Source organism: Cervus elaphus, chromosome 29 (assembly GCF_910594005.1).
Source record: "Cervus elaphus chromosome 29, mCerEla1.1, whole genome shotgun sequence".
Classification (NCBI taxonomy): Eukaryota; Metazoa; Chordata; class Mammalia; order Artiodactyla; family Cervidae; genus Cervus; species Cervus elaphus.
Window position 1 is genome coordinate 57,443,921 of NC_057843.1, and position 12,752 is coordinate 57,456,672.

The 12,752-nt window shown below is 50.8% G+C and overlaps 2 protein-coding genes across 2 annotated transcripts; both read right to left on the reverse strand.

Moving 5' to 3' along the window:
• Positions 1 to 1,869: 1,869 nt before the first annotated feature.
• LOC122686203 (olfactory receptor 2S2-like) lies at positions 1,870 to 2,847 on the reverse strand. Its single transcript, XM_043891348.1, has one exon. The coding sequence runs from the start codon at positions 2,842 to 2,844 to the stop codon at positions 1,870 to 1,872; it is 975 nt and encodes a 324-aa protein (XP_043747283.1). The 5' UTR covers positions 2,845 to 2,847.
• An 8,469-nt stretch (positions 2,848 to 11,316) lies between these two features.
• On the reverse strand, positions 11,317 to 12,316 carry LOC122686214 (olfactory receptor 13J1-like). Its single transcript, XM_043891363.1, has one exon. The coding sequence runs from the start codon at positions 12,263 to 12,265 to the stop codon at positions 11,327 to 11,329; it is 939 nt and encodes a 312-aa protein (XP_043747298.1). The 5' UTR covers positions 12,266 to 12,316; the 3' UTR covers positions 11,317 to 11,326.
• Positions 12,317 to 12,752: the final 436 nt, after the last annotated feature.

Genomic DNA, 12,752 nt, shown 5'->3' on the forward strand with positions numbered 1-12,752 from the left:
GGTGGACGCTCTGGGCCGTGGTGAGCGATTGGCTGTGTGGGGCGGTGAGGGTGAGAGGACGCCTATGATGACTGCCCGGTTTCTGGCTGGGGGACTTAGGGAGTGTGGGTGCTGTTCTCTGAGAGGGTGATAGCCCTTTGGGGACAGAGGGGAGAGTTCAGCTGTAGGCAGTTTATGTGAGGTGCCTTTGGGATTCCTGGAGGGGAACGGCCAGCAGGAAGACCTCGCCGGGCAGAGCAGCTGAACCAGGTCTGGAACCCTGGTCTCCTGGCTCCACATATGGGGGTCCTCTGTGTCTCCTGATTTGTTTCAGTGACTTCTTAGAAGGCAGTGCTGTGGCCATAAGATCCAGCTGCACCCACTCGTGTCTGTCCACACGTTCAGACTAAGCCCCTGACTGCCTGGAGCAGCACAGGATCCATTCCCAAGGTGTGACAGGTGAGGGCTTCTGAGTGACAGTTCAGTTCAGTTCAGTTGCTCAGTAGCATCCAACTCTTTGTGACTCCAAGGACTGCACCACACCAGGCTTCCCTGTCCATCACCAACTCCCAGAGCTTACTCAAACTCATGTCCATTGAGTTGGTGATGCCATCCAACCATCTCATCCTCTGTCTTCCCCTTCTCCTCCTGCCTTCAAACTTTCCCAGCATCAATGTCTTTTGCAATGAGTCAGTTCTTCACATCAGGTGGCCAACATATTGGAGTTTCAGCTTCAGCATCAGTTTTTCCAATGAATATTCAGGATTGATTTCCTTTAGAATGGACTGGTTTGATCTCCTTGCTGTCCCTTGGAGTCTCAAGGGACAGTCTGGAAGTCTTGAAGACTCAAGAGTCTTCTCCAACACCACAGTTCAAAACCATCAATTCTTTGGTGCTCAGCTTTCTTTATGGTACAACTCTCATATCCATACATGATTAATGGAAAAAACACAGCTTTGACTAGACAGACCTTTGTTGGCAAAATGATATGTCTGCTTTTTAATATGCTGTCTAGGTTTGTCATAGCTTCTCTCCCAAGTAGACAAGCGTCTTTTAATTTCATGGCTGTGGTCACCATATACAGTGATTTTTGGAGCCGAAGAAAATAAAATCTGTCACTGTTTCCATTGTTTCTTCATCGGTTTGCCATCAAGTGATCGGACTGGATGCCATGATCTTTGTTTCTTGAAGGTTGACATTTAAAGCAGCGTTTTGAGTCTCCTCTTTCACCTTCATCAAGAGGCTCTTTATTTCCTCCTCACTGTCTGCCAATAGGGTGGTGTCATCTGTGGATTTGAGTGACAGTTCAATAACCATCTGTTGGGAAAGCTCTGTGGAGCTCCAGAAATAATCCCCTAAAGAGTCCTGCCCTCGAGGCACCCACAGTGTAGTGAAATATTGTGGACACAAAGCAGAAGGGCTTCACTTCACTTCAGTCACTCAGTCTTGTCCAGCTCTTTATGGACTGCAGCATGCCAGGCTCCTCTGTCCAAGGAATTTTCCAGGGAGGAATACTGGAGTGGGTTGCCATTTCCTTCTCCAGGGGATCTGCCCAACTCAGGGATCGAACCCAGGTCTCCTGCATTGTAGGAAGGCGCTTTTACCATCTGAGCCACCAGGGAAGTAAATTTTGAAGTCACGCCACAGGATAACTAGTTCCCCAGGTGGTGCTAGTGGTAAAGAAACCCCTGCCAATATAGGAGACATAAGAAGTCCTGGTTCGATACCTGGGTCAGGATGAACCCATGGAACAGGACATGGAAACACACTTGAGTATTCTTGCCTGGAGAATACCATGGACAAAGAAGCCTGGAGGGCTAGAGTCCATAGATTCCCAAAGACTTGGACAGGACTAAAGCGACTCAGCACCCACACACCTGCCTGACAGACTTAGAGAACCACAGGAAAGCGGGACATCTTCCTGGAGAGGAGATCTCCCCTCAGCAGAGCTATGGCGGCAGCTTTCACCTCTGTGCTCCTCAGGCTGTAGATGATGGGGTTCAGCGAGGGGGTCACGATCCCATAGAACAATGCAAGAAGCTTATCCATGTTGAGGTCCTTGGCTTTGGGCTTGAAGTACATGAAGGAGATAGTCCCATAGAAAATCACCACCACTGTGAGGTGGGCAGAGCAGGTAGAGAAGGCTTTGTGCCGGCCGGCAGCAGAGGGCACCCTCAGGATGGCAGTGAGGATGAACACATAGGACAGGAAGATGAGCAGCAGAGGGGGCAGCGTCACGACAGCGGAAGCCACCATTAATAGCAGTGCATTGAGAGAGATGTCCCCACAGGCTAGTTTCAGCACTGCCAAGATCTCACAGAAGAAGTGGTTGATGATATTGTGGCCACAGAAGGGGAGGCTCCAGGTGAGACTGGAATGGAGAAGGGAGTTGGCAAAGCCTGCCCCCCAGGTCCCTGCTGCCATCCACATGCAGGTTTGCCAGTTCATGAGCTCTGAGTAGCGAAGCGGCTGGCAGATGGCCACGTACCGGTCACACGCCATCATGGCCAGGAGCACGCACTCTGTGGTGCCCAGCGCCAGGGTCAGGTACATCTGCAGGGCACAGCCAGGAAAGGAGATGGTGCTCTGGGTTTCCAGGAAGTGGACCAGCATGAGAGGCACAATGGAGGACGTGGCAGAGATGTCTATGAGGGCGAGGTTGCTGAGGAAGAAGTACATGGGGGTGTGCAGGCGGGGGTCCAGCATGTTCAGCCCGATGAGGAGGGCATTCCCCAGCACGTTTATGGAGTAGATGCCCAGGCAGAGCACAAACAGGACCATCTCTAGGTCGTGGTGGTCGTGTAGCCCCAGCAGGACAAACTCTGTCACGACCGTCTGGTTTGCCCCATTCATCTCAGTCTGCATCCATCTCACTCTCCCTCTTTTCCCACCTGCACCATGAAGGTGTCAGAGAAAGCACCAGTGCTCCTGGGAGCCAAGCAGCGTGGATATGTGACCTGGGGCGTGTCAGCCCTGCGTCTGGAACTCAGTTTCACCAAGGGTACAATGAGAGAGGGGACTTCAGGTCTGCAAGCCAGCCCCCTCAGTTCTGTAGTTCTGGTGTAGCTTACAGGAGATGGGGTCCATTCTATTCGCCTAGGCACTTCTGTCTTCTCCCCCGGCTGGCCTATGGGAGACAAGAGAATAAATTCATGTTTCTCGAGCTCCTTTTCAATCTACAGTGTTCTTGGCTATTAAGAGGAAGCACATTTTCTAGGTTACAGCTTCATGTGGCTGAATGATGCCCATCGGATTTCAGATTCATTCACTCACTGAGGATTTGTTGAGTTCCTACCCTCTGCAGGGCGTTTAGGTGCTGGGCTATAGCAGAAAGAGGACCACGTGGACAAAAAGATGCCACAATTGTAACCATTGCTATTCCTCTTTCTCTGATTAAGTGGATTGAGCTTGGGAAGGCAGGTGGGTGATGTGATGGTCACCTCATTCCTTTGGGCATAAAGGTTGAACATCTATGGCATAAGCTGTACCAGCCTTATTTCGGTGTCTCTACTTAAGATCTGAGAGCATGCATTGCTTTTTAAAGAATATACAAGAACATACTTATCCCAATAGAGCCACTGCTCACAACATTTAACTCTGGTCATAAAAGCCAATTGAGTCTCCTCTTGGCCTCCATAGAGCTTTTTAGGATAAATGATGCTGCCAATAATATTACACAGGAGGGAGAGGCAGGTTCTAATCTGGCAGAGGTGTCCTGGGTCACTGACCTGCTCAATAAAGAGAGGGTGGGAAGCAGACACAGTCTTTGCCCAGGGGCCTCCATGTCTCTTCTGAGCTGGTCTCAGTCCCTTGGGAAATGCCAGTGTCTGGAGGGAGACAGGGTCAAGTGTTAGATGGAGAGCTGTCTTGTGGCCCAAGCGACCCCCTGCTCTTAGGGATAAATAGGAGCTGACAATGAAATTTAACTTGTCAGAAGATCAAATTACCCCTCCCTCCATCTCCTCACACCTAGACTCATGTGAAATCAATGTCCTATGACAACACTAGAGTCCTCTATGTCCTTCAGCAATGGTTCCCTCCCTCTCATTCTTCCTGTAGATTTGCATCTATCATTCATATCAGCCGGTGAGCTTACTCTTCCTGAATAAACCCTGTCTTTCCCCAGAGTTATAACTTTCCCAAGAAGTTCTCTTCTGAAGGCTTGTCCTCCCTCTTCCCCAGTAGGGAGATGCTTCTTCTCCTCTGCAGAGCCAGCTCATGTGTCCTCCTCGCCCACCTGCCCCCTGCGCAGTGACCTGCTCCCTCCTTCCTCCCGCAGCCCTTGGCCATCCTTCCTCTTCTTGGGCTGCACGCCTGTCTCCTCTGTTACACCTGAGAGCAACCTGTCTACTTCCTCCGGGAACCTCATCCTGCGAATGCTTCCACGGCCAGTCAGTCAACAGACAGTCAATTCAAAACCCAGCTCTGCAGAACAGCTTCATAACTAAGTGGAGCTGTGCAATATTGACCAAGTCTCTTGGCCTGTGAGGCTCAATTTCCTTTTGAAAAGTGGGGATTCTCTGTAGTCCAGATGAGACTCACATAAAAAAGTACCAGTAAATGACCTAGCGGCAAGGCTTCAGGTCAGAGACCGCAGCTTCAGCCACGGCACCTGCTGGATCCGTCTCCCCTCCTCCCAGACAGGACCTCCAGCGTCTGTCAGGACTCCCTCTCTCCCCAGAGCCTCTGCTGGTTTTCCTCCTCCAGCCTAAATCAGGGTGATATTGTTAAGGAAGTTTCTGGATCATAGCGGGTGGGTGATTAATCTGGGTCCGTCATTGACCGTAAATGTTACCCACGTAAACATTTTAAGGTAGGGATTCTCTTGCTGAAGTTTGGCAAAAAGGTAAATAACTGCCTGAGTGTGATGGCTTATTAATTCACATATCCAGGATATTATAACTGAGCACCTACCATGTACTGATGCTGGCAACACAGCAGAGGCTCATGTGCCTTCTTCCCTCGCGGTGTTTACAGTCATCCCCTTGTCTCTTGGTGACCTTGGCCTATTCCTTCCTCTCACTTGGCTTTAGAAACATCTAGATTCTCTTTGAGTCTGGAATGTAAAGACAGAGTAAAACTTGAGGTCTGGAAAGCAGAAGTTAAAAGGGCAGGTCTGTCCTTTAGGTTACGACTTCATGAGGCTGGGTTAAGTCCACAGCTTCTATCCAGATTCAAGTATAAGGCCTTTGTCTATGTCCAAGAGTCCTGATAACCTCCAATTCTGGCACTGGACACAGGAGTGGGAGTGTTTTCAGGCAAGTAAAAGGTAGGAAACCACCTAACTCTGCCTTTCTTTCCCCACCCTTGTCTCCATCAGAGAGACCAGGTGGGAATGGCATGGATTGGAGGGCTTTGTCATCAGGCTCTGGCCTCCCCCCAGCCCGGCCTCACCTTCTGTACCTTCGGGCAGGCCTCCCCACCTCAGCACACCAGTCCCCGCTGGTGGACGACCCCACAGCTCCTGTCCCCTCCCTCTTCTCCTGCTTTCCTCAGGCTGGAGCCCCTTTCTCTCTGTACTCATCCTCCCAGGCTCTGCTCACAGCCCGCTCCTCCCTGGGGCTGCCTTCTGAGACGTCTCCACAGCACTGACATCCTGACACCGTGGCGCTCACACAATCGTCAGCACGCCTGGTTGTGTGTTCGTTCCCTCTCACCCAGGAGACTGTGAGCCACGGAAATCACAGGGCTGAGTCCAGTTTACCCCCAGCCTCTCCAACGCCCCACCCAGGAGCTGCTGTTTAAGATCCAGCGCTTTCCTTCTGCTAAAGTCCTGATCCCAGATGTCTGACCTTGAGATCACCCTCCTTCTTCCCCCATGTGCACACACAGGATGTGATTACGAGGACCAGAGCTCTGGAGGTGCCATCTCTTCCATACAGGGACAGCTGCTCTCGCTGAAGAGCTAAATGAGGAGACAGGGGGGTTTCCTTGCAATTTAAGAGTCAGATCAGAACACATTCATGGGAATCAGGAAAGCCCATGAAGCTGTAGGCTTGTGACCCCAAAGAAATAAGACTCTGTCTAGAAAACACCATGTTGCCCGGTTACGGACAGCTTGGACTGCAACAGGGGCTCAGGCTGGCCCCACAGACAGCTGCTATCATTCTCTTGGTCCACCAAGACGGGCTGAGTTTTGGCTACACTCAAAATGGATAACCACCAAGGACATATTGCACAACACATGGAGCTCTAACCAATGTTACGTGCCAGCCTGGATGGTGGGGAGGGGCAGGGGGAGAATGCATCCTTGTATCTGAATGACTGAGTCCCTACCCTGCTCACATGTAACTACCTCAATATTGTTCATCAGCGATACCCCAAGACAAAATAAAAAGCTTAAAGTTTCAAATAAAAAAGATCTTACAGTGGAAAAAGAAAGATGAGCAGAGACTTGCTGCAGTAACACAAACCTCATGATTTTAGTGACTTACCAGGACAGAGGTTTAGTTCTCACCCTTCATATCCATGGCAGGTTTTCAGGGGGCTCTGTTCCAGGTTGTCATCCTTAGAGACCCCGGCTCCACCATCTGGGACGTCACCAGTTCTCACAGTTGGCGAAGAACCCAGCAGAGCATCTCACACCAGCAGGTCACTGCTCCGACTCAGAAGTGAGATGTGTCCCATCTGTCCACAGCCCACTGCCCTGTGTCATCCTACAAATGCCCAGAGGAGGAGGACCAGACATGCTGCGGAGCATTTTGCTGCAATGGAGTTTTGCTGTAGACTCAGGAAAACACTCCAGCATCTGTCTGACAGGTCTTTCATTCCATCATGTCCTGGAAAGTCAGGTTTACAGAGAATCACTGTCGAATTCTCTCCCCACTTTTAGCCCTCCTGAGAGGCAAGGTGATGCCCTGGAAGGAGCCCTAGACTGGGAGTGAGGGGTCCAGATTTGATTCTTGCCCTTGTTCCCATTCTGCTCCATGACCTTCGTTGAGTTTCTCCTTGTGTGAAATGGAATTATTCAATATGTGATTTCTTATACTCTGTCCCATCCCTGAAATATTCCCTCATCTTTCTAGCAACTTCCAACACAGGTTAACATCATATCAGTTTCATTGGCTGGTAAATCTAGTTTGAACCATTTCATTCTTATTTTAAGCTTCAGACATGATTTTAAAAGGAAGCTGAGGAGCACAAGAAGACGTTCCTGTTAGAATGACCCAGAAGCTCCCGCATCTGTATTCCTGCATCAGTCCACACTGTGATGGCAGAGTTGGTGAGGGTGGACTTTGGAGTCAGACCGCCAAGCCCAGGTCTGAGACCTGCCACTTGCTGAAGACTTTCTCAGTCTCAGCCTCCTTACCTGTAGGGATAAGAATAGGATATCCTTGTGGGGCAATTTTGAGGATTCAGTGAAAGGTCTTAGCACTGAGGTTTGCACAGGGTAAGTGTTCAGTTAAGTGGTAGTGGATATTATAGTATCACTTTGTTCCCTTCTCCAAGCAGGTATTCTGGTGTCTGTATGATTAAAAAGATTTCAGGAGACGAGTCAACATGCCAGATGGATTCTCCTTGCCTCCTACCTGTTGGTCCAGTGACCTGGGTGTCAGCAGGTGGCTGAGCAGATGACAGGTGTGGTGACCCAAGGCTGGGGAGAGCAGAGTGAGGCAGTGCTGAGTGCATTCCCAGCAGACACGCTGTGCTGGGGTGGGCCAGGATCGAGGCCCCGAGCCCCCGAGGCCCAGCCTCCTGGTCCCCTGCCACCGAGACATCTCTCGTGCTCCCTGCCCTCAGGGACCTCACAGTCCCTGTCCAATTTAAAGCTCAGACTCTGCAAGGACACAAGTTTGCAGACTTGGCACAATGTGTCTTCAGAGACCCCGGCTTCCCTGTGCTGCCCCAGGAGGGCCCAGGTGGGTGAGGTGGGCACAGGAGAGACACCGGACAGGAATCTGGAGACCGGGTCTCCCTGCAGCCCTGCCCCTTGGACCTGAGTCTTGGGGGCTATGAAATGGCGTGTCTCCTGCCAGGAGTGCTGTGGGGACCTGTGCTCATGAAAGGTTGTTGTTATAGTTTAGTCGCTAAGTTCTATCTGACTCTTTTTGTGAGTTTCGTGACCCTGTGGACTGTACCCACCAGGCTACTCTGTCCATGGGTTTTCCTACCAAGAAATACTGGAGTTGCCATTCCCTTCTGCAGGGGATCTTCCCAACCCAAGGATCGAATCTGTGTCTCCTGCATTTCAGGCGGGTTCTTTACCACCGAGCCAGCAGGGGAGGTTAAGGAAAGGGATTGCTCTACAGGATGAGCCCTGGGCCCCCGTGACGGATGTGAAGTCAGGGGCTGAGCTGGGTGTGAGTGTCTGCAGGTCCCCTTTTCTGTTTCCCTTCCCATGCCATTCTCCGTCCTTCACAAGAAAGAATGACAACTTGACAGAGCTTAAGGACTAAAAACAGCCTTAAATAATGCAGCAGCAATTGCAAATTTTCTGAATAAACTGTGATCTGTCTTTTGGAATATCTTTTTGTCAAGAGCACAGGTCAAAATAAAACATTGGAAGATTGTCACCACTTGCTTTCTGACTGCTGAGGACCGGGACCATCTTGCCCACAAACAAGCTCCCCCCTAGCCCTCCCGCCTCCTCCAGCCCACTCTTTTCTTCCCCATCTCTTAGGGCAGCTCTCAGGGTGGTGCGATACCCACCCAAAGAACCCAGAAGGTCAAGCGCCAAACCACAGTCTTCTCCTTCCGCAGCCATCTCTGCCATCTGCCTAATGTCCCCAGGAGCTCTCAGCTCCACGCTCTCTGACTGCCCACCCATCTGGGTCAGCCTCCATCTGTGCTTCCTCACTTCCTGCCCTTGGGCAGGTGCCCTTCTCCTCTGGGCTCTGCCTGGAGCCACATGATCTTCCATTTCTCAAAAATAACATTATATTTAAGTTCAAAGTCATGTTCATTGTAGAAGTATTGAACAAGATTGGAAAGAATAATTAATAAAGCAATATTAATCTCTGACTCCATCACCTCTAGGAAACAATTGTTAGTTAATATTTTGCCTTAATTTTCCAGGAATTTCTATATACATACTTATTCATATATCCCTAAGAAAATATCATTAAAAAATTGAGATTATATTGAGTACAAAGTTCCTTGTTCTACCTTTTTGAATGTTAATTACAGTGTGAACATTTCCCATCATCAATTATTCTTCAAAAAATAAAATTTACAATGACTGTGCACAGTCCATCATTGGGCTCCACCAGAATTTATTTACACATTCAGCCCCAGTTGGAGATTATGAGTCTTAACAATTTTTGTTACCAAAAATACCTCTGTGATTAATATCATATAGAGAGATAAATAGATAAATCTTTGTACCTGTAATAATTTTCTCCAAGTAATTCCTAAAAGTAGAGGTGTTGGGCCAAAGGGTATGAAGTTTTCAAGTCTCTTGATTCATACCCACAACTCACTTGGCAGGAAGTTCATATAAATTTATTCCCACCCTTACCAGGTGTGTATGATAATACCTGCTTCACTGCACTATAGTTAACAATATATGTTAGAAAAATTCTTTGCCAGTTTCATGGGTGAAGAATGGTGTCTAATCAGTGGCCCTGCTAAAAGGAAGTGTGATTGTAAACTCCCAGTCCCCACAGAGTAAAGTCCAAACTCCAGTCATGGCATCAGAGGCCTGGCAGACATCTCTGCAGAAGCTTCTCCCTGGCTTGGTCAGCTGCGGGCTGCGGGCTCTGCTGCTCTCTGCGCCTCTGTTCTGACCAGCAGAGGAGGCAGGAAGAGGGACTGGCCGGTACCTGAGGGCTCAGACAAGGACTGTGCTTACCTACGGGGCACAGGAGAGCAGGCCTGCTGCGAGGCGGCCGAGCTCTCCCATCACACAAGATGGTACCACGGAGGCCAGAGGGGGCAGGGAAAGGAGATGCTCTCAAGTCTGAGTCCGTTTCCTCCGTGTGTTCAAACCTAGGAAGAGGCTGATCTCCAGGAAGACGTAGAAATGTCAGGGTCTTAGTAGGTGGGGTGAAGGTGGGTGAAGCAGAGTCTCCCCAAGGCCACATGAAGCCTGGATGCTCGGCAGGGAGGCGATGGAGGGGCTGCTGCTAATGCGATAGGGGAAGCCAGACCCTCAGCTGCTCCGGGTGACCAGTGTCCCAGGGCCTGGGCTGGGCCGGAAATCTGGGAGGCTGGGCCTCATCACTGCTTCTGCTATACCCTCCCCAGGCACTAGACTGTGCCTGTCATCTGCGAACTTCATCTCAGCCCTGCTCAGATTTGGGCAGGACCCCGGGCTCTGCCCTACATTGATGTGTTTTCTGTTTGTTTAAGAAACTGGTGTGGGGAGGGAGGTGGGGGTTGGGTAGTTCAGGATGGGGAACACATGTAAATCCATGGCTGACTCATGTCAATATATGACAAAAACCACTACAATACTGTAAAGTAATTAGCCTCCATCTAAAAAAAATAATCGAGAAAAAAAAAAAAAAGAAACCAGTGTGGGCTTGGGGTTGAGGTAGGGCCAGACCCTGGGACAGAGTGAAATCTGGTACTACCGGCTCTTAGAGCAACACTGAAATAAAGCAGGAGGAGCACAGTGAGAGGTGCAGAGTGGGGAGACTTCCTGGAGGAGGTGTCATTGAAGACGGGCCTTGAGGTGGGGGTAGGGGTCAATTAAGACCTGGGGGTTAACAGATTTACAGTACTATATATAAAAGAGGAAAACAACAAGGACCTCACGTGTAGCTTAGGGAACTACATTTTAAAAATAAAAAGACAGGCCTTAAGGATCAGGCAGTTCTTTTACACATGGAGCTGTGTGCTGGGTAGGGGTTGCCTTGTGGGAAGAGGCAAGAAGGGCACAGAGCTGGGCATTGCTGGGCGCACCGAGGTTCCTGCCGGGCTGGTGTTTGCGGCTGACAGGAGGGAGTCTGTGGGGCACAGGGCGGGAGAGGGGGTTGGTCATGAGCCCAGGGCCAGGTTGCAAGGGCCTGTAATGCCCCCAGTGAAGCCCTTTCACTTCATCCTGAGAGCTCTGGGAGCCATTCAGGGCTTTCAGTCAAGAGAGAGACAAGATCAAATAGACTTTTCCAAAATATCCCTCTGGATGACCCTTGGAGGATAGATTGGGAGGAACAAGACTGAAATCTTGAGGCCAGCCGGGAGGCTGGTGTCAAGATGTGGGGAGTGATGCTGAGAGCTGGCCCAGGGCTCTGCCTGGGGAAGGAACAAAGGCGGAATTGTGAGCTGGGATCTGTGGCAGGATCAGCGTGAGGTGGTGCTGCCTTTCTGGGGTGAAGATTCCAGACCCCCAACCCTGCACCCCATCCACCCTCTCTGTAGGCGAGGCAGACCTGACCTGCTAACCCGCAGGAGCCCCTGGCCTCCCTCACCTGGAGGCCTGCATCCTGCCCCACACCTTCCTGGCGGCCTCCTTCACCTCCTTGTTCCTCAGGCTGTAGATGATGGGGTTCAGCATGGGTGTGACCACAGCGTAGAGGACCGTGAAGACCTCGTCAGAGACACGGGCCTCCTTGCTCTTGGGTTTCATGTACATGAAGATTACGGTGCTGTAGAAAAGCATGACCACGGCCAGGTGTGCTGAGCAAGTAGAGAAGGCTTTGTGGCACCCGGCGGCCGAGGGTACCCTCAGGGTGGTGGCCAGGATGAGCATGTAGGACAGGCAGATGAAGGCCAGGGGCACGGGCAGCAGCAAGACGGCACCCACCAGCAGGAAGACCTCACTGATGGACGTGTCGGCACAGGCCAGCTTCAGGACTGCCAGGATCTCACAGGTGAAGTGACTGACCACCTGGTGGCCACAGAATGGCAGCCTCATGGCGATGACTGTCTCAGTCACCGACTTGAAGAGGCAGAGGACCCAGGCGGCTCCCGCCAGCAAGCAGCAGAGCTGGCGGCTCATCAGCATGGGGTACCTAAGGGGCCGGCAGATGGCCAGGTAGCGATCGTAGGCCATGATGGCGAGCAGCAGACACTCTGTGGAGCCTGTAGACAGACTCAGACACATCTGCAGTGCGCAGCCAACAAAGGAGATGGTCTTCTGGGCTGACAGCAGGTGGACGAGCATCAGGGGCACAAAGGTGGACGTGTAGCAGATGTCCAGGATGGAGAGGTTGCCCAGGAAGAAGTACATGGGTGTGTGCAGGCGGGCCTCCAGCACGCTGACTGCCACGATGCCTGTGTTCCCCAGCAGGGTCACCAGGTACATGGCTGAGCACAGAGGGAAGAGCAGGTGCTCCAGGGCAGGGTAACCTGAAAATCCTTTCAGGAAGAACTCAGACACCTCTGTGCTGTTGGCGGGCTCCATATCTCAGAGCTCTGGCGGGACGCGTGGCTGGGAGGCAGGGAAAGAGGGTGCAGGGTGGTGGGGAGCCCACAGAGTCTCTTTAGGGGTGAAGCGTATTGCTAGGGCCTTTTTGAGCCCTGACCCACATTCTCACTGAGACTTTGGGTAGTCCCCACACTTCTTCCAGTTTTCAATAGATCCATGTGAAAAATGAGGATTGAGGTGGGTCAGAATTTCTCTAAGAGTGTTAATGGAAATGTGGGCAATCTGAAAAAGCAATTTGAAACAATGTTGGATTAATCAAAAGTAAATAATTTACTGTAGAAATTTTCAGAGTCATTAACACACCACTGTGATTTGTGACTTTCTGAAAGTGATGTAGAGAGTAGGTAGTTTCCAAACTTATTTGACCATAGATCCTCCTTTTACAGAGCACCTGTTAACCTTCTGCAAATAAGTATTCTAGCAGCATCATATCGGGAACAATGGGCTGGATGGAAGGGCTTCA